General features: G+C 47.7%; 1 protein-coding gene, 1 non-coding gene and 1 pseudogene across 4 annotated transcripts in view; all 3 read right to left on the bottom strand.

The window, feature by feature from the left end:
• KDM5B (lysine demethylase 5B) overlaps positions 1 to 22,076 on the bottom strand; it is a 220,018-nt gene that overhangs the window by 57,641 nt on the left and 140,301 nt on the right. For all 3 annotated transcript variants that reach the window (XM_063954821.1, XM_063954823.1, XM_063954822.1), the window contains exons 6-7: positions 13,491 to 13,616; positions 13,282 to 13,378 (exon numbers count right to left, since the gene is read on the bottom strand). In XM_063954821.1, the coding sequence (XP_063810891.1) occupies positions 13,282 to 13,378; positions 13,491 to 13,616 (223 nt within the window). The remainder of the gene's footprint in view (positions 1 to 13,281; positions 13,379 to 13,490; positions 13,617 to 22,076) is intronic.
• Positions 779 to 893, bottom strand: LOC135054108 (U5 spliceosomal RNA). Its single transcript, XR_010243360.1, has one exon. It is a non-coding gene; the product is annotated as a U5 spliceosomal RNA (small nuclear RNA).
• Positions 8,311 to 8,396, bottom strand: LOC135054194 (U5 spliceosomal RNA; annotated as a pseudogene).

The raw sequence follows: 22,076 nt of genomic DNA, 5'->3' as shown, positions 1-22,076 counted from the left end.
GAATACGGGTTACTTGAAGGATGATGTTGGAAACTTCCGAGGTTTACAACCTATGTAAGCACACGAAATTTTGTAAAAATGAGCTGCCTTAAACGGCTTACTATTTCGTAACATGGTTAGTATAACCGATACTGTAATGCTCAATTTCTTAAGAGGGCGTTTGCACCCTCACCCCGTCAACCGCAGCTGCGGTACATAGATAATAGGTACATAGGTAACTATGGGTAAACTAACGTTCCCTGATGTAACAGGTTGGACGTATTATGAGCGGGCCAAGATCGTGTGCAAGTATTCCTTGAAAATTCGAGAAGCAAACTTCTCCGAAACCCATGAGCTACCACCAGTATGACTGTGACAAACTGTCTTATGAGCCGTTTTGACAACGGAGAGAGCAGCGGAAACTGGTGGAGCCAGATACACGATGCTGAATGACCACATGAATGTGAGCGACTCCACCGCCACTGCCCTTGTGATCTGTTTTGTACACATACTGAGCTTTTGTAATTGTGGCGAGATGCCATCATGTATACTTGAGGGTAACCCCCTTCTGTGGACTCACATATGAAACACCTCTGGATTTAATGTCCAGTTTTCAGGATCCAAATCCTGACGGGTGAGATCCTCTGTCTAACAGATGTCCACTCACGTAATGTGACATTTTCACATAATGGTGTTCTAAGCCATTGAGGATTTGAGTCACATGCCGCATTACCATGCGGCTTCTTGGTTCTCACTGGTTGTTGTGTATGCAACTGCCGTTGCCTTGTTTGACTGCTTAAGGCCAGCGTGAGACAGGCATCAAACATTTACCTGAAACTCATGGTTGTTCCTCTCCACAGAAATCTTTAGTAAAAGGCGAAAGATTTATTCGTTCTGAAGAGAAACCAGAGTATATACCTGGTCAGACTGAAAGCGAATCATGTATTGCATTGTAAAATGCACAGAGTTCTAGGACCTTTATCGACAGCAATCTGTCGTGTTTTAGAACCTTTGTTGCTGATTTTAACTACAAATCCTGACCCTCTGCGACTGTCGTCCAGAGTATATGCACCCTTTTCCCTCTGTGGGAAACGCGAGTGAAGGGTGGCGAACTAAATTGAAAACACATCTTTATTCTTAATAGGTGAATACACCAATGTACCGCTAGTGTGCGTGTTTTGCACTAATTACTAGACGTACATTTGTTATTGCTGGTGTAGTAGGTAAAAGTCTTTGATTTATAATCTTACCTAGGAATTGACATCGTTTAGACGGAATTAGATGCGATTGTTTTCGAACTTGATCTGCTACCGCAGTATACCTTAGTAGCGCAAGTTAGAGGAACTTTGTTGAGACAGAGTTCTTATGAGCAGATCATCTAAGGTAGAGAAACTCTGTTGAGACAGAGTTCTTATGTGAGATGAGCTATCTTCCCCAACATAACTTTGGTAAATACCCGAGGCGATAAGCAACGGTAGACCCGAAATGGATAATGGTTGTGGCGATTTGCAAACGCTAGAACCCGTGAAGATCAAACCGGAATGGGTAAATACGCATTGTGAAGATCAAGTGCCATTATGCCACTTTGTGCTCCAATAAACAAATACTAACCGCAGAAAATTCATTTTCCCACTGCAGTAAGTGACCTGCTGATTGAGATTGCGACAGAGCCGTCTGGTTTTGCTCAAACAGAGGGAATATGTAACCCTGACTCTGTTGGTATACTACTGCTTGGATTATAAAGACAGCTGAAACCCAGCAGAGACTAAATGGCAACCTGCCAAACCGGTCGACAGAGCCAGTATTGTCCTTTAATCTGTAAATAGCTGAGACATCCATGAATTGAAGTCTGGAAACCCCTCAAAGTAACATGTAAAGACGCGCTTCCACAATTGGAAAAGAGGTCATCAAACCACTGGCTTGCTGACTGTAGCGTCCCGACGTTACAAGGCGTGACTGTTTTGTACAACCGCCTTTGAAAAACGGAAGTCTAAAGGGATTAAACGCCGGTACCAGTATTCCGTTTTGATACTGGATGCGGTAATGGCTGAATATCAAATTTAGGACCAAACAAGCTCTGTCCTAGTCGTGCTGAACTAGCTACGATGAAAAACAGGCGTTAGTAGAGGCTTTACAGATATACTCTGCAGCTTCTTTTAACAGTGATCTCATAGGTTCCATACCTAGAGACTAATGACCCAAATGTATCCTGGGTCTTTAAAATGTTTAACACAGACGCATTTGCCAATGGCGGATCGCGTTATTTTGAAACGATTAAATAGTGGTCAAAGTCCACTAATATTTTCTAAAAAACAAATGGAGGCCTTGACTCACTGGTTTTTAGCAATGTATGTTGCCCAAAACCCCCGCACTATATAAGTGCTGGTGTAATGCACCCTTCTCACTCGAAGTTTCTGCATGAACCCTGGTACCCAAAGGAACTTGGCCCTTTGAAAAGACTATCTTTAGTTATAGCAGGCGGAGTACTTCCGAGACTCCGATGTTACCGCTGTTTTAATTTGAATTGCCAATGCTTAACATAGGACCGTTAACAATTATTTTTAGTCTGCGCTAGAGCCTTACTAGCTATGCAGACTGACACCACAATAGGCAACAGACAGACACTTGCACTACTTGTTGAAGTTCTTTTGTGTCATATATATATTTTTGTTGCTGAAAATAAGAATTTACTTACCGATAATTCTATTTCTCGGAGTCCGTAGTGGATGCTGGGGTTCCTGAAAGGACCATGGGGAATAGCGGCTCCGCAGGAGACAGGGCACAAAAAAGTAAAGCTTTTACCAGATCAGGTGGTGTGCACTGGCTCCTCCCCCTATGACCCTCCTCCAGACTCCAGTTAGGTACTGTGCCCGGACGAGCGTACACAATAAGGGAGGCAATTTGAATCCCGGGTAAGACTCATACCAGCCACACCAATCACACCGTACAACTTGTGATCTAAACCCAGTTAACAGTATGATAACAGAAAGAGCCTCTTAAAGATGGCTCCTTAACAATATAACCCGAATTTGTTAACAATAACTATGTACAGTATTGCAGATAATCCGCACTTGGGATGGGCGCCCAGCATCCACTACGGACTCCGAGAAATAGAATTATCGGTAAGTAAATTCTTATTTTCTCTATCGTCCTAAGTGGATGCTGGGGTTCCTGAAAGGACCATGGGGATTATACCAAAGCTCCCAAACGGGCGGGAGAGTGCGGATGACTCTGCAGCACCGAATGAGAGAATTCCAAGTCCTCTTTTGCCAGGGTATCAAATTTGTAGAATTTTACAAACGTGTTTTCCCCCGACCACGTAGCTGCTCGGCAGAATTGTAATGCCGAGACCCCTCGGGCAGCCGCCCAAGATGAGCCCACCTTCCTTGTGGAATGGGCCTTAACAGATTTAGGCTGTGGCAGGCCTGCCACAGAATGAGCAAGTTGAATTGTGTTACAAATCCAACGAGCAATCGTCTGCTTAGAAGCAGGGGCACCCAACTTGTTGGGTGCATATAGTATCAACAGCGAGTCAGATTTTCTGACTTCAGCCGTCCTTGAAATGTATATTTTTAAGGCTCTGACAACGTCTAGCAACTTGGAGTCCTCCAAGTCGCCAGTGGCCGCAGGCACCACAATAGGTTGGTTCAGGTGAAACGCTGATACCACCTTAGGGAGAAAATGCGGACGAGTCCTCAGTTCTGCCCTATCCGAATGGAAGATTAGATAAGGGCTTTTATAAGATAAAGCCGCCAATTCAGATACTCTCCTGGCGGAAGCCAGGGCCAGTAACATAGTCACTTTCCATGTGAGATATTTAAAATCCACCTTTTTCAATGGTTCAAACCAATGGGATTTGAGGAAATCTAAAACTACATTTAGATCCCACGGTGCCACCGGAGGCACCACAGGAGGCTGTATATGCAGTACTCCTTTAACAAAAGTCTGTACCTCAGGAACTGAGGCCAATTCTTTTTGGAAGAATATTGACAGGGCCGAAATTTGAACCTTAATAGATCTCAATTTGAGACCCCTAGACAATCCTGATTGTAGGAAATGTAGGAAACGACCCAGTTGAAATTCCTCCGTCGGAACACTCCGATCCTCGCACCACGCGACATATTTTCGCCAAATGCGGTGATAATGTTTCGCGGTGACTTCCTTCCTTGCCTTAATCAAGGTAGGAATGACTTCTTCTGGAATGCCTTTCCCTTTTAGGATCTGGCGTTCAACCGCCATGCCGTCAAACGCAGCCGCGGTAAGTCTTGAAAGAGACAGGGACCCTGTTGTAGCAGGTCCCTTCTCAGAAGTAGAGGGCACGGGTCGTCCGTGACCAACTCTTGAAGTTCCGGGTACCAAGTCCTTCTTGGCCAATCCGGAGCCACTAGTATTTCTTACTCCTCCTCACCGTATAATCTTCAATACCTTTGGTATGAGAGGCAGAGGAGGAAACACATATACTGATTTGTACACCCAAGGTGTTACCAGTGCGTCCACAGCTATTGCCTGTGGATCTCTTGACCTGGCGCAATACTTGTCCAGTTTCTTGTTGAGGCGAGACGCCATCATGTCTACCATTGGTCTTTCCCAACAGTTTATTAGCATGTGGAAGACTTCTGGATGAAGACCCCCCTCTCCCGGGTGTATATCGTGTCTGCTGAGGAAGTCTGCTTCCCAGTTCTCCACGCCCGGGAAGAACACTGCTGACAGTGCTATTACGTGATTCTCCGCCCAGCGAAGAATCTTGGCAGCTTCTGCCATTGCACTCCTGCTTCTTGTGCCGCCCTGTCTGTTTACATGGGCGACCGCCGTGATGTTGTCCGACTGAATCAACACCGGTTTTCCTTGCAGGAGTGGTTCCGCCTGGCTTAGAGCATTTTAGATTGCTCTTAGTACCAGAATGTTTATGTGAATAGACTTTTCCAGGTTCGTCCATACCCCCTGGAAGTTTCTTCCTTGTGTGACTGCTCCCCAACCTCTCAGGCTGGCGTCCGTGGTCACCAGGATCAAATCCTGTATGCCGAATCTGCGGCCCTCCAATAGATGAGCCTTTTGCAACCACCACAGAAGATATACCCTTGTCCTTGGCGACAGGGTTATTCGCAGGTGCATCTGAGGATGCGACCCTGACCATTTGTCCAACAGATCCCTTTGGAAAATTCTTGCATGGAATCTGCCGAATGGAATTGCTTCTTAAAAAGCCACCATTTTTCCCAGGACTCTTGTGCATTGATGTACAGACACCTTTCCTGGTTTTAGGAGGTTCCTGACAGGTCGGATAACTCCTTGGCTTTTTCCTCGGGAAGAAAAACCTTTTTCTGAACCGTGTCCAGAATCATCCCTAGGAACAGCAGACGTATCGTCGGAAAACAGCTGCGATTCTTGGAATATTTAGAATCCAGTCGTGCCGTCGAAGAACTACTTTAGATAGTGCTCTTCCGACCTCCAACTGTTCTCTGGAACTTGCCCTTTTTAGGTCGTGCAAGTAAGGGATAATTTAGATGCCTTTTTTCTTTGAAGAAACATCTTTTCGGCCATTACCTTGGTAAAAAGGCCCCGGGGTGCCGTGGATAATTCAAACGGCATCGTCTGAAACTGATATTGACAGTTCTGTACCACGAACCAGAGGTACCCTTGATGAGAAGGACAAATTTTGGACATGGAGGTAATCCTTGATGTCCAGGGACACCATATAGTCCCCTTTTTTCCGGTTCGCTATCACTGCTCTGAGTGACTTTATCTCGATTTGAACCTTTTATGTAAGTGTTCAAAACATTTTAGATTTAGACTATGTGTCACCAAGCCGTCTGGCTTCAGTACCACAATATAGTGTGGAAAAATAATACCCTTTTCCTTGTCGTAGGAGGGGTACTTTGATTATCACCTGCTGGATATACAGCTTGTGAATTGTTTCCAATGCTGCCTCCCTGTCGGAGGGAGCCGTTGGTAAAGCAGACTTCAGGAAGCTGCGAGGAGAAGATGTCTCGACTCTCCAATCTTTACCCCTGGGATAATACTCGTACGATCTAGGGGTCAACTTGCGAGTGATCCCACTGCGCCCTGAGACTCTTGAGACTACCCCCCCACCTTGAGTCCGCTTGCACGGCCCCAGCGTCATGCTGAGGACTTGGCAGACGCGGTGGAGGGCTTCTTTTCCTGGGAAAGGGCTGCCTGCTGCAGTCTACTTCCCTTACCTCTATGTCTGGGCAGATATGACTGGCCTTTTGCCTGCATGCCCTCATGGGAAAGGAAAGATTGAGGCTGAAAAGACGGTGTCTTTTTTAGCTGAGATGTAACTTGGGGTAAAAAAGGTTGGATTTCCCAGCTGTTGCTGTGGTCCCCAGGTCCGATGGACCGACCCCCAAATAACTCCTTCCCTTTATACAGCAATACTTCCATCTGCCGTATGGGATCTGTATCACCTGACCACTGTCGTGTCCCTGACATCTTCTGGGAGATATGGACAACGCACTTATCTTGATGCCAGAGAGCAAATATCCCTCTGTGCATCTCACATACATATATATAGAATGCATCCTATTAAATGCTCTACATGAATAAAATATTTTCAGTCAGGGAATCCGACCAAGCCAACCCAGCACTGCATCTCCAGGCTGATGGCGATCGCTGGTCGCAGTATAACCACCGTATGTGTGTATATACTTTTTAGGATATTTTTCCAGCTTCCTATCAGCTGGCTCCTTGAGGGCGGCCGTATCTGGAGACGGTAACGCCACTTGATAAGCGTGTGAGCGCCTTATCACCCTAAGGGGTGTTTCCCAACGTACCCTAATTTCTGGCGGGAAAGGGTATAACGCCAATATTTGCTATCGGGGTAACCCTACGCATCCTCACACACTTCATTTTATTTTATCTGATTCAGGAAAAACTACAGGTAGTTTTTTCACTCCCACATAATACCCTTTCTTGTGGTACTTGTAGTATCAGAAACACGTAACACCTCCTTCATTGCCCTTAACGTGTGGCCCTAATGAGAAATACGTTTGTTTATTCACCGTCGACACTGTATTCAGTGTCCGTGTCTGTGTCTGTGTCGACCGACTGAGGTAAATGGGCGTTTTTAAAACCCCTGACGGTGTTTCTGAGACGCCTGGACCGGTCCTAATAGATTGTCGGCCGTCTCATGTCGTCAACCGACCTTGCAGCGTGTTGACATTCTCACGTAATTCTCTAAATAAGCCATCCATTCCGGTGTCGACTCCCTAGAGAGTGACATCACCATTACAGGCAATTTCTCCGCCTCCTCACCAACATCGTCCTCATACATGTCGACACACACGTACCGACACACAGCACACACACCGGGAATGCTCTGACAGAGGACAGGACCCACTAGCCCTTTGGGGAGACAGAGGGAGAGTCTGCCAGCACACACCAAAAACGCTATAATTATATAGGGACAACCTTATATAAGTGTTTCTCCCTTATAGCATCTTTTATATATATACAATATCGCCAAAATCAGTGCCCCCCCTCTCTGTTTTAACCCTGTTTCTGTAGTGCAGTGCAGGGGAGAGCCTGGGAGCCTTCTCTCCAGCTTTTCTGTGAGAGAAAATGGCGCTGTGTGCTGAGGAGATAGGCCCCGCCCCTTTTTCGGCGGCCTCGTCTCCCGCTATTTTTGAAGTTAGGCAGGGGTTAAATATCTCCATATAGCCTCTGTGGGCTATATGTGAGGTATTTTTTTTGCCTCTAATAAGGTTTTTATTTGCCTCTCAGAGCGCCCCCCCCAGCGCTCTGCACCCTCAGTGACTGTTGTGTGAAGTGTGCTGAGAGGAAAATGGCGCACAGCTGCAGTGCTGTGCGCTACCTTTATGAAGACTCAGGAGTCTTCAGCCGCCGATTTTGGACCTCTTCTCTCTTCAGCGTCTGCAAGGGGGCCGGCGGCGCGGCTCCGGTGACCATCCAGGCTGTACCTGTGATCGTCCCTCTGGAGCTAGTGTCCAGTAGCCAAGCAGCAAATCCACTCTGCACGCAGGTGAGTTCACTACTTCTCCCCTAAGTCCCTCGTTGCAGTGATCCTGTTGCCAGCAGGACTCACTGTAAAGTAAAAAAACCTAAGCTAAACTTTCTCTAAGCAGCTCTTTAGGAGAGCCACCTAGATTGCACCCTTCTCGTTCGGGCACAAAATCTAACTGGAGTCTGGAGGAGGGTCATAGGGGGAGGAGCCAGTGCACACCACCTGATCTGGTAAAAGCTTTACTTTTTTGTGCCCTGTCTCCTGCGGAGCCGCTATTCCCCATGGTCCTTTCAGGAACCCCAGCATCCACTTAGGACGATAGAGAAAAGCATATTAAGGCCAGCCGTAGCCAGGCTATGAAACACATGGTTATTTCTCTCTACGGACATCTTTAGCAACAGGCGAAAGATTTATTAGATCTGAAGAGAAACCAGAGTATTCTTTATGTGAAAAGCAGTTCACATGTGCAATCCGAACTACATTCCCACTAACACCCCCTTTGCCTCTGGTGGCTTAGAGATGTAGGGCAGGAATGTTCTAGAATTATGTGAAACCTGAACAAAAATTCCCACTAACACCCCTGCGCCTCCTTGTGGAGTAGAGGTGTATGGCCGGAATTATAAACTGGAAGAAACTGTAATGATTAAAAAATGGCCCCCATGCCATGCATACACTGAAAAGCACAGGACCTGCTGCAGTGTTAATATATATAGACTTAATAGCCTATTATACAGGTAATATAGGCTTAATAGCCTATTAAAGTGTGATAATCACATTCCAGTTAATAGAACACTTATGACATCAAATGGCAGCCTACAGAAAACAGGAAGCATGCCATCCATACAATTAGAAACATATTTTAGGACATGCTCTGTGAAAACTATGTCTTATTAACCCATGCAGCCTTGGTGCTGTTGCTATGGGTATTTACTCCCCCTTACCCCCGGTAGTCTCCCCTATGTTACCTGCAGCGGGAACGGGTGCAGGGAGAGCAGGGGAGCGCTGTGTATAGCGCCGGGGAGCCGTCCGGAAGAGCGGGCGGCGCCATGTATCATCAGCGTGCGGTGTCAGCGCTGGAAGAGCGGCCGGCGTCTGTGAGTGACGTGCGGCCGCTCTGTGCATGTTAGAAAGCGGGTACTTACTGTGGCTCGGGCGGCGCCTGTCCTACCTCGGTGCCGGGTAATCAGCGCTGGGAGAGCGGCCGGCGTCTCTGAGTGACGTGCGGCCGCTCTGAGCTTCCAGCGTAGTTAAGCGGGGCATATCAGCGGCGGCAAACCCCCACACAGCAGGGCGGCAGCGTGAGCTGACCGCCCTGACACCCCACCATTAGGACATGTGCCGCACCTCCTGTACGCTCCGTCCAGCTTGTGACGGGGCTTTCATCCTGGCTGTGACGGGGCTTTCTGTAAGCTCCGTTCCATAGCGGCTGGGCATAGTGCGTATGAGCTCCCCCTGCTGTGCAGCCGGACGGAGCTCCGTATGCGCAGGAGGCATTAACCCTTACATAGCGGGGCGGCAGCCTGCGCTGACCGCCCCGTTTTCCCCAGCCTACCTTTCTGATCATGGCTGACGACTGCCTCAGCTCTGTAGTCTTGGCTGTGGCGGGGCTTTTTATGTGTAAGCTCCGTCCAGCTCCAGTCAGCTTCCAGTAATCTATGGCTGCGACGGCTTCTTTGTGCAAGCCCGTCCAGCTTTTCCTGGCTGCTCTTTGTAGAAGCAGTGGGCTGTCTGTGGCTGTGAGGGTGCTCTTCGTGAGGACCGACACGCCATGCTGTCTGTGGCTGTGAGGGTGCTCTTTGTGAGGACCGACACGCCATGCGCTGCCCGTGCAGCGGCACTATCCCGGACCCATGTTTTTCCAGAAACTGGGAAGGGATGTGTAAAAATAAAAATTAAAAATAAAAATCAAAGTGTGGCTATACCACAAGCCGATGTTCGTGCTGTGAGCACCGAAAAAACACTGTGACAGTACACTGAGGTACTCGGGGATATGGAGGGGTGGGAGGGTCCTAAATTTGAATATTCAGTGCCTTTGTTCGGCTCCGCCCGTCCATATCCCAAGAGTACTCCAGTGACCCCTAGTGGATGATAAAGAAATACTGAGCCACTGGAGGGACAAAGGGAGGTTGAATATGGAGGACACCGTGAAGAAAGGTGCAAATATCCGGCAGTGGAGCAATTCTACACTGGAACCATATGACAGAGCAGAGCCGTGCAATTTCAGAGAGGCCAGGCAGAGTCCAATATTCAATCCAGCTTAAAGAAATGCAAGGATCCAGCAAACTCTAAAAATCAAAGGGTCATAGAGTCTTGCAGCGCACCATATGTATGTATGTATGTATGTATGTATGTATGTATGTATGTATGTAAGTCACACACAAGATGATACAGGCAGAGGATGGCTTCCATGCCCTGAGCATGGTCTGGACCACAGAGCAAGAAAAACCTTTAGATCTTAGGAGGGATGACTCAAGAGCCAAGCTGTCAAAGACAGTCAGGCTAGGTTTTGCCTTGTAAGTGTTGGCCCCTTAAAAAAAAAAAAGCAGAGTTGCACCGACATCCCGAATGGCCACTGAACTCGGGCATAATTACACCCAGCCCATCGTTTTCAAACAAACAAGTTGTAAACAAAAAAAAACACAAGACAAAAGGCACGGGAATGGTGTCCAAAGACCAGTTTCTCTTGAGATGGTACATGGCACAAGGTTTGATTTTCGACAATTAATGATCCAGCCCTGAGAACGGAGAAAAAAAAAGTTCTATTGTCCTGACCTGTGATACATTGAATAGCGTTGTCATGGACCCGCCCTCCCATTTTGCAATACACAATTCAATGTGTGAGACGACGGAGCCTTCAGCAAAAAAAAGTTGCATAAATAGAGAATAACGGTCAACCAGAGAGCTCGAAGATGTGCCTACAAAAGCATATTCTTCGTGGGACACTCTTGGGGCAGACGCAAGCCCAAACAGCAGGGCTCGAAATGGAATGTCCTAAACCACAGGAATGCGCAATGCATTTCGAAAACTCGCATATGTATGTAATTGTCCTCTGTTGTCATGGAGACTAAAAATTTGTCTGGCTACAGGCTCAGAATGACATATCAAATCAACTTCATTTTGAAAGTAGAAACATAGTTTTTGAGGGACTTCAAATTTACAATGGGACAAAATGACCAGTCTGTTTTTTGGATTAGAAAATATTTTGAGATTCTGGAACTAGACAGATGACAGCAATTACTTAACTGCATTTAATTTACTGGGTCCGTAAGAAGACCCATTATAAAGAACTTAAGGTTAGGGTGACCAGTCATGCAGATAGCTTAGTGACCTGCTTTGCATGAGTGTCAAACCAACCAGGCAGACTTACCACTGGAACAACTTCAGTTTTTAGAGGTAGATGCTCCTCTAGATGTGGACTGACCCCTTTGTGTTCCTGACTAGTGTAAGAAAGGACCATGATAACGAGAAGCAGGAGGAGGCAGAAAAGGACTGCTGTTCCCATAGACTGTATAATGATCTTGCCCAACTCAAGTTCAAACAAGACCTTACCCTGAAAGTGCAAAGCTTCCAGTATCTTTTAGAAATGGAATCAACATGCCAAAACTGCACCCAGGGGTACTCCGTGCAGCTACCGCAGATACCCAAACAACAAGTAGGCCAGCTTCAATGGCAGCCTAGCCAAAGTAGGTGGCTGATCCTGTGAAGCGTTCCACCGATGGAAACAATTCAGAACAAGTGGAACCTGAATGCAGGCCCGCCTCTAGTTGATTGGCCCATCTTTCAACTACTTTTTACGCATGCTAAGGCCAGGATGGGTCTATGAGCGAAGCTACAAGCCAAACAAAAAAAATCCAATGTAGTGTCCAGCTTGCGGTCTGTTAATCTTTAAATGAAGCAGCGCCAGGGATTGAAATATAAAAAAGTCTTCTATCCACTAAAGAAGAATGTTCCCAAGGCAACACATCGTTTCTGGAAAGGAGGACAAAAACATTTGGGAGATTTGGAACCTGCGGTCCAGGAGAGACCAGTACTCAGCCAGTAAATCCAATAATTAAGGGGAAGAACACAAACATTCTGATTCCACTGCACCCTGTAGAACTTGTCTGATAGCAACAATATTGGCTTCTACTCCCCACATCCCCCAAGCAGCCCCGGAGTCCTCCCCTGAGAAGACATGTCCTGATTCAAATCTGGCATAGCCTCGTCCTTAACAGAAGAAAGTTTGACTCTTCTCACAACATGAAGGAGATCAAAAATGTGACATTTTGGAGCATGGGACTCAGATGAAGCTTTAGAGAGGACATTTGAACTAGACCCCTAACTGATCTAGCCAAATAGGATAACCACCCAAGACAGTGCCTCCTCTGTCAAAGGGGTCCTCACCAGGAAACTCTTGCTAACCATAAACTTTACATGCAGCGCAAAGAACGTCCCGTTTCGACGTGCATAAGAAAATGTAGCTTTACATTTTGTGCATGTAAACACCTTAGAGACAGCGCAGCTTATGTCAGGGATTGTCCCAGCAGAATTGTACTTTCCATAGTATGAAGGAAAGATGAAAAAATAAATAAACTAAAAAGATACAGTAAAAATGAAGGATAAATATATAGACCAAAGTGTGTGTAACATGTTTATTTGCTAATCTATACCCACCTGCAGCAAACCACTCCTCCCCCTAGAGTTATATAGTCTGGAGGAGAGAGGTAACAAGGAAAAGAATTGCACAGTCAGAAATACATACCAGAGAGGACTGGTAAGCAGTCCAAGCAGGAAGGTATGCTCATCACAGACAGGTAGCACGACCGCCTGCAAGATGTTCCCTAACATCTAGCTCGAAAGAAACAGGTGCTGGGGCAGCTGTTGCTGGCCGAGCTGGGGCCAACCAGGAGGAGCAACCACGAAAGGCACCATAAAAGCTATGGAGCCATCTGGTCAGCAGCAGAGACCCCTTGAGTTGATGGCCACAGGGGGGTCCAGACAAGCCTGTGATGGCAGGACCCAAATTCCCCTAGGAAAGGTTATAGAGCTATAGACGGGAAGGAGTCAATATGCTGCAGAGTTGTTTTTTTATTCATAAAATACCAAGATTCCTCACACCATTTATCATACTTCAGTGTTTCTCCCATGTCCCCCATGAATGAAAGAAAAATCTTGTTTCCTCCATTTGGAGATCAATCAGTTTCAGCACAATGACTGAACACCACACAGAATGTATTTAAGGTGATATTTATTAAGATACTAGAAAAAAGTTTAATCTATTCGATGGATGCATTACACAACATTAGACAATAGTTTTTCTTATAATATTCCAAGACCCTACTTACCATTTTCACATATGGAGGGTGTAGATCCCATCCTACGACGCAAAGTCCGAGGTCTTAGTTCTACAGTTTCTTCTGGCTCAGTTTTAATCTTTACCACCTTGAAGGTAAGCAAACATTGCCTTATTATTATTATATGCTGTAATCAACACATTGCACAATTTCCATTCAGGCTGAGATGTAGAATGTGCTCCTGGAGAACTGCCCCTCACCTCTGCTCTCATACGTTTAGCCCGTCTGGCAGGAGTGCAGTTTTCTGAAGGTTGGACAGACTGCCTCTGCGGTATATCATGAGGTTTGTACTCCTTGTCTTTAACATCGGGAGCAAGAGTTGGTTTCTACAATATAATTACATAAGGTTAATGGAGGAAGATTAAAAAGTTGAGGAAACAAACAGGCCTGTAATATATTTGCACATGTGTAGGGCAAAATATGTTAAAAGGCAGAAAAGAGTGTGCACTTATCGAGTAAACAATTAAGAAGAAAACAGAAGAGATTAATACATGGGGGATGAAGCAAACTTTAAACTTCCCTGGTATTCTCTATGGTCATCTAGACAAAAAATAAGAATTTACTTACCGATAATTCTATTTCTCATAGTCCGTAGTGGATGCTGGGGACTCCGAAAGGACCATGGGGAATAGCGGCTCCGCAGGAGACTGGGCACAAAGTAAAAGCTTTAGGACTAGCTGGTGTGCACTGGCTCCTCCTCCTATGACCCTCCTCCAAGCCTCAGTTAGGATACTGTGCCCGGACGAGCGTACACAATAAGGAAGGATTTTGAATCCCGGGTAAGACTCATACCAGCCACACCAATCACACCGTACAACTTGTGATCTGAACCCAGTTAACAGCATGATAACAGAAGGAGCCTCTGAAAAGATGGCTCACAACAACAATAACCCGATTTTTGTAACAATAACTATGTACAAGTAATGCAGACAATCCGCACTTGGGATGGGCGCCCAGCATCCACTACGGACTATGAGAAATAGAATTATCGGTAAGTAAATTCTTATTTTCTCTAACGTCCTAGTGGATGCTGGGGACTCCGAAAGGACCATGGGGATTATACCAAAGCTCCCAAACGGGCGGGAGAGTTCGGATGACTCCGCAGCACCGAATGAGAGAACTCCAGGTCCTCCTCAGCCAGGGTATCAAATTTGTAGAATTTAGCAAACGTGTTTGCCCCTGACCAAGTAGCTGCTCGGCAAAGTTGCAAAGCCGAGACCCCTCGGGCAGCCGCCCAAGATGAGCCCACTTTCCGTGTGGAATGGGCTTTTACAGATTTTGGCTGTGGCAGGCCTGCCACAGAATGTGCAAGCTGAATTGTACTACAAATCCAACGAGCAATCGTCTGCTTAGAAGCAGGAGCACCCAGCTTGTTGGGTGCACACAGGATAAACAGCGAGTCAGATTTTCTGACTCCAGCCGTCCTGGAAACATACATTTTCAGGGCCCTGACCACGTCCAGCAACTTGGAATCCTCCAAGTCCCTAGTAGCCGCAGGCACCACAATAGGTTGGTTTAAGTGAAACGCTGAAACCACCTTAGGGAGAAATTGAGGACGAGTCCTCAATTCCGCCCTGTCCGCATGAAAAACCAGGCAAGGGCTTTTATAGGATAAAGCCGCCAATTCTGACACGCCTGGCTGAAGCCAGGGCCAACAGCATTACCACTTTCCATGTGAGATATTTCAAGTCCACAGTGGTGAGTGGTTCAAACCAATGTGATCTTAGGAATCCCAACACTACATTGAGATCCCAAGGTGCCACTGGAGGCACAAAAGGAGGCTGTATATGCAGTACTCCCTTGACAAACGTCTGAACTTCAGGAACAGAAGCTAGTTCTTTTTGGAAGAATATCGACAGGGCCGAAATTTGAACCTTAATGGACCCTAATTTGAGGCCCATAGACAGTCCTGTTTGCCGGAAATGCAGGAATCGACCCAGTTGAAATTCCTCCGTAGGGGCCTTCCTGGCCTCGCACCACGCAACATATTTACGCCAAATACGGTGATAATGTTGTACGGTTACATCCTTCCTGGCTTTGATCAGGGTAGGGATGACTTCATCCGGAATGCCCTTTTCCTTCAGGATCCGGCGTTCAACCGCCATGCCGTCAAACGCAGCCGCGGTAAGTCTTGGAACAGACACGGTTCCTGCCGGAGCAGGTCCTGTCTTAGAGGTAGAGGCCACGGGTCCTCCGTGAGCATCTCTTGAATTTCCGGGTACCAAGTCCTTCTTGGCCAATCCGGAGCCACGAGTATAGCCTTTACTCCTCTCCTTCTTATGATTCTCAGTACTTTTGGTATGAGAGGAAGAGGAGGGAACACATACACTGACCGGTACACCCACGGTGTTACCAGAGCGTCCACAGCTATTGCCTGAGGGTCCCTTGACCTGGAGCAATATCTGTCCAGTTTTTTGTTGAGGCGAGACGCCATCATGTCCACCTTTGGTTTTTCCCAACGGTTTACAATCATGTGGAAGACTTCTGGGTGAAGTCCCCACTCCCCCGGGTGAAGATCGTGTCTGCTGAGGAAGTCTGCTTCCCAGTTGTCCACTCCCGGAATGAACACTGCTGACAGTGCTATCACATGATTTTCCGCCCAGCGAAGAATCCTTGCCACTTCCGTCATTGCCCTCCTGCTTCTTGTGCCGCCCTGTCTGTTTACGTGGGCGACTGCCGTGATGTTGTCCGACTGGATCAATACTGGCTGACCCTGAAGCAGAGGCCTTGCCTGACTTAGGGCATTGTAAATGGCCCTTAGTTCCAGGATATTTATGTGAAGTGACGTTTCCATGCTTGACCACAAGCCCTGGAAATTTTTTCCCTGTGTGACTGCTCCCCAGCCTCTCAGGCTGGCATCCGTGGTCACCAGGACCCAATCCTGAATGCCGAATCTGCGGCTCTCTAGGAGATGAGCACTCTGTAACCACCACAGGAGAGACACCCTTGTCCTTGGAGACAGGGTTATCCGCTGATGCATTTGAAGATGCGATCCGGACCATTTGTCTAGCAGATCCAACTGAAAAGTTCTTGCGTGGAATCTGCCGAATGGAATCGCTTCGTAAGAAGCCACCATCTTTCCCAGGACCCTTGTGCACTGATGCACTGACACCTGGCCTGGTCTTAGGAGTTTCCTGACTAGGTCGGATAACTCCCTGCTTTCTCTTCCGGGAGAAACACCTTTTTCTGTACTGTGTCCAGAATCATCCCTAGGAACAGCAGACGTGTCGTCGGAATCAGCTGCGATTTTGGAATATTTAGAATCCATCTGTGCTGTCGTAGTACTATTTGAGATAGTGCTACTCCGACCTCTAACTGTTCTCTGGACCGTGCCCTTATCAGGAGATCGTCCAAGTAAGGGATAATTAAGACGCCTTTTCTTCGAAGAAGAATCATCATTTCGGCCATTACCTTGGTAAAGACCCGGGGTGCCGTGGACAATCCAAACGGCAGCGTCTGAAACTGATAGTGACAGTTCTGTACCACAAACCTGAGGTACCCTTGGTGAGAAGGGCAAATTGGGACATGGAGGTAAGCATCCTTGATGTCCAGAGACACCATGTAGTCCCCTTCTTCCAGGTTCGCTATCACTGCTCTGAGTGACTCCATCTTGAACTTGAACCTTTTTAAGTAAGTGTTCAAGGCTTTCAGATTTAAAATGGGTCTCACCGAGCCGTCCGGCTTCGGTACCACAAACAGCGTGGAGTAATACCCCTTTCCCTGTTGTAGGAGGGGTACCTTGATTATCACTTGCTGGGAATACAGCTTGTGAATGGCTTCCAATACCGCCTCCCTGTCGGGGGTAGACGTTGGTAAAGCAGACTTCAGGAACCGGCGAGGGGGAGACGTCTCGAATTCCAATTTGTACCCCTGAGATACTACCTGCAGGATCCAGGGGTCCACTTGCGAGTGAGCCCACTGCGCGCTGAAATTCTTGAGACGGGCCCCCACCGTGCCCGAGTCCGCTTGTAAGGCCCCAGCGTCATGCTGAGGACTTGGCAGAAGCGGGGGAGGGCTTCTGTTCGTGGGAAGAAGCTGTCTGTTGCAGTCTTTTTCCCCTTCCTCTGCCCCGGGGCAGATATGAGTGGCCTTTTGCCCGCTTGCCCTTATGGGGACGAAAGGACTGAGCCTGAAAAGACGGTATCTTTTTCTGCTGCGAGGTGACTTGGGGTAAAAAGGTGGATTTCCCAGCCGTTGCCACCAGGTCCGATAGACCGCCCCCAAATAACTCCTCCCCTTTATACGGCAATACTTCCATATGCCGTTTGGAATCCGCATCCCCTGACCACTGTCGCGTCCATAATCCTCTTCTGGCAGAAATGGACATCGCACTTACTCTTGATGCCAGAGTGCAAATGTCTCTCTGTGCATCTCGCATATATAGGAATGCATCCTTTAAATGCTCTATAGTCAATATATTGTCCCTGTCCAGGGTATCAATATTTTCAGTCAGGGAATCCGACCAAGCCACCCCAGCACTGCACATCCAGGCTGAGGCGATTGCTGGTCGTAGTATAACACCAGTATGAGTGTATATACTTTTAAGGATATTTTCCAGCCTCCTATCTGCTGGCTCCTTAAGGGCGGCCGTTTCTGGAGACGGTAACGCCACTTGTTTTGATAAGCGTGTGAGCGCCTTATCCACCATAGGGGGTGTTTCCCAACGAGCCCTAACCTCTGGTGGGAAGGGATATAGTGCCAATAATTTTTTAGAAATTAGCAGTTTTTTGTCGGGGGTAACCCACGCTTCATCACACACTTCATTCAATTCATCTGATTCAGGAAAAACTACGGGTAGTTTTTTCACACCCCACATAATACCCCTTTTTGTGGTACTTGCAGTATCAGAGATGTGCAAAACCTCCTTCATTGCCGTGATCATGTAACGTGTGGCCCTACTGGAAAATACGTTTGTTTCTTCACCGTCGACACTGGAGTCAGTGTCTGTGTCTGGGTCCGTGTCGACCCACTGAGGTAACGGGCGTTTAATAGCCCCTGACGGTGTTTGAGACGCCTGGACAGGCACTAACTGAGCTGCCGGCTGTCTCATGTCGTCAACAGTTTTCTGTAACGTGCCGACACTGTCACGTAATTCCTTAATTACGGCCATCCATTCAGGAGTCGACTCCCTAGGGGGTGACATCACCATTATAGGCAATTGCTCCGCCTCCACATCATTTTCCTCCTCATACATGTCGACACACACGTACCGACACCCAGCACACACACAGGGAATGCTCTGATAGAGGACAGGACCCACTTAGCCCCTTGGGGAGACAGAGGGAGAGTTTGCCAGCACACACCAGAGCGCTATATATGTATAGGGACAACCTTACAATAAGTGTCTATCCCTTATAGCTGCTTATATCTGTTATTTTTGCCAAATAAGTGCCCCCCTCTCTTTTTTACCCTGTTTCTGTAGTTGCAGGATGCAGGGGAGATTCTGGGAGCCTTCCTACCAGCGGAGCTGTGTGGGAAAAATGGCGCTGTGTGCGGAGGAGATAGGCCCCGCCCCCTTCACGGCGGGCTCTTCTCCCGCTTTTTTCTGGAAAACTGTCAGGGGTTAAATACATCCATATAGCCCAGGAGCTATATGTGATGTATTTTTTGCCAAATAAGGTAAATTCATTGCTTCCCAGGGCGCCCCCCCCCAGCGCCCTGCACCCTCAGTGACCGAAGTGTGAAGTGTGCTGAGAGCAATGGCGCACAGCTGCAGTGCTGTGCGCTACCTTATGAAGACAGGAAAGTCTTCTGCCGCCGATTTATGGACCTCTTCTTGCTTCAGCATCTGTAAGGGGGCCGGCGGCGCGGCTCCGGGACCCATCCATGGCTGGGCCTGTGATCGTCCCTCTGGAGCTAATGTCCAGTAGCCTAAGAAGCCCAATCCACTCTGCACGCAGGTGAGTTCGCTTCTTCTCCCCTTAGTCCCTCGATGCAGTGAGCCTGTTGCCAGCAGGTCTCACTGAAAATAAAAAACCTATTTAAACTTTTACTCTAAGCAGCTCAGGAGAGCCACCTAGATTGCACCCTTCTCGTTCGGGCACAAAATCTTAACTGAGGCTTGGAGGAGGGTCATAGGGGGAGGAGCCAGTGCACACCAGCTAGTCCTAAAGCTTTTACTTTGTGCCCAGTCTCATGCGGAGCCGCTATTCCCCATGGTCCTTTCGGAGTCCCCAGCATCCACTAGGACGTTAGAGAAATGTATAGATAAATATCATCCTACCTAGCTTATAAAAGGATATTCAGCTATAGTTGCCTGTACATATATAAAACTTTGCACCCCACTCCAAGATTTGCTGTATTCCGGATGTGTGGTAACAGTGAAGAGGTACTGAATGGAGACGTTAGATCTATCCGCTACTTAATAAAAGTATAAATGCACAAGTAGGCTCATCATGGGAGAATCAGATACAATGGCTGACCACTATCAACATGTTCAAATACTGCTCTGCAGGAGATGTAACCCAGCAGTGGAAACTGTGTACATTGAAAAGGGGACTACAACTCCATTATGTCATTGGAAAAAGGTGGGGAGAAAATAGGATTTTAATCACCTACCGGTAAAGCCATTTCTCGTAGTCCGTAGAGGATGCTGGGGTCCACATTAGTACTATGGGGTATAGATGGGTCCACTAGGAGCCACTGGCACTTTAAGAGTTTGAGAGTGTGGGCTGGCTCCTCCCTCTATGTCCCTCCTACCAGACTCAGTCAAGAAACTGTGCCCGAGGAGACGGACAACTTCAAGAGAAGGATTTTACACAGATCGTGGTGAGATTCACACCAGCTCACACATACAAGGCAAACCAAGCTAACCAGCTTGAAAAATCAGCAACGGCTGAATAGTACTTAACCAAGAACGAAGCAGTACTGAGTTAAACAACCACTGCAGGATCACGAAGCGCTGGGCGGGCGCCCAGAATCCTCTATGAACTACGAGAAAAGGATGTATCGGCAAGCAATTAAAATCCTATTTCCTCTTACGTCCTAGAGGATGCTGGGGTCCACATTAGTACCATGGGGATGTACCAAAGCTCCCAGAACGAGAGGGAGAGCGCGGAGGCTCCTGCTGAACTGATTGGCCTCTGAGGGCCTGAAGTTTGGTCAAAGTATCGAACCTGTAAAACTTAGCAAACGCGTTCGACCCAGACCAAGTAGCTGCTCGGCAAAGCTGTAAAGCCGAGACACCCCGGGCAGCCACCCAGGAAGAACCCACCTTACAAGTAGAGTGGGCCTTAACAGACGTAGGACACGGCAATCCTGCCGTAGAATACGCATGCTGGATAGTGAACCTGATCCAGCGAGATATAGTCTGCTTAGAAGCAGGACACCCAAGTTTCTTGGGATCATACAGGACAAACAGAGTCCGATTTTCTGTGACGAGCTGTCCTCTTCACGCAGATTTTCAGAGCACTTACAACATCAAGGACTTGGATGAAATTCAGGTGTCAGTAGCCACTGGCACCACAATAGGTTGGTTGATCTGAAATGCCAACACAACCTACAGAAGGAACTGCTGACGTGTCTGGAGCTCAGCTCTATCTTCATGGAAGACCAAGTAGGGGCTTTTACAAGCCCCAACTCAGACACACGTCTAGCAGAAGCTAAGGCCAACAAAGTGACAGCCTTCCACGTGAGAAACTAGACCTCAACCTCCTGTAGAGGCTCGAACCAATACGATTGGAGGAACTGTAACACCATGTTAAGATCCCAGGGTGCTGTAGATGGCACAAAGGGAGCCTGGATATGCAGAACCCTTTTCAAGAAAGTCTGAACCTTAGGGAGGGAAGCCAGCTGTTTCTGAAAGAAAATGGATAAGGCCGAAATCTGGACCTTCACGGATCCCAACCTCAGGCCCATATCCACACCTGCTTGCAGGAAGAGGAGAAACAGTCCCAGTTGAAACTCCACCATAAGGAAACTTCTTGGATTCACCAAGAGACATACTTTTTCCAAATGCGATGGTAATGTTTAGACGTTACTCCTTTCCTAGCCTGTATCAGGGTAGGAATAACCTTGCCCGGAATGCCCTTCCGAGCTAATATCTGGCGTTCAACTTCCATGCCGTCAAACGTAGCCACGGTAAGTCTTGATAAGCAAACAGCCCCTGTTGCAGTAGGTCCTCCTGAAGAGGATTTCCAGCAGAAGACCCAGAAGAAGAAGAAGTACCAATCCCTTTTTGGCCAGTCCGGAGCAATGAGGATTGCCTGCACTCTTGTTATCCTTATGAGTTTTAGAACTCTTGGAATGAGTGGAGGTGGAGGAAACACGTACACCGACTGGAACACCCACGGAGTCACTAGGGTATCCACCGCCACGGCTTGCGGGTCCCTTGACCCGGAACTATACCTCCAAAGCTTCTTGTTGAGACGGGAGGCCATCATGTCTATTTGAGGTACACCCCAAAGATCTGTTACCTCCGTGAACACCGCCGGATGGAGTCCCCACTCTCCTGGATGGAGATAGTGTCTGCTGAGGAAGTCCGCTTCCCAGTTGTCTACTCCCGGAATGAAGATTGCCGACTTCACCACCGCGTGCTTTTCTGCCCAGAAGATGATTCTGGTTACCTCTGACTTTGCAGCTCTGCTCTTCGTTCCACCCTGTTGGTTTATGTAGGCCACCTTCATTACATTGTCCGACTGCACTTAAACGGCTCGATCTCGCAGAAGATGAGCCTCTTGGAGCAGACCGTTGTAGATGGCTCTTAGTTCCAGAATGTTTATTTGAAGCCTGGATTCCAGGCTTGACCACCTTCCTTGGAAGGTTTCCCCCTGAGTGACTGCGCCCCA

This window comes from Pseudophryne corroboree, chromosome 2, assembly GCF_028390025.1.
Source record: "Pseudophryne corroboree isolate aPseCor3 chromosome 2, aPseCor3.hap2, whole genome shotgun sequence".
NCBI classification, from domain to species: Eukaryota; Metazoa; Chordata; class Amphibia; order Anura; family Myobatrachidae; genus Pseudophryne; species Pseudophryne corroboree.
This window is presented reverse-complemented; position numbering and strand designations above follow the sequence as displayed.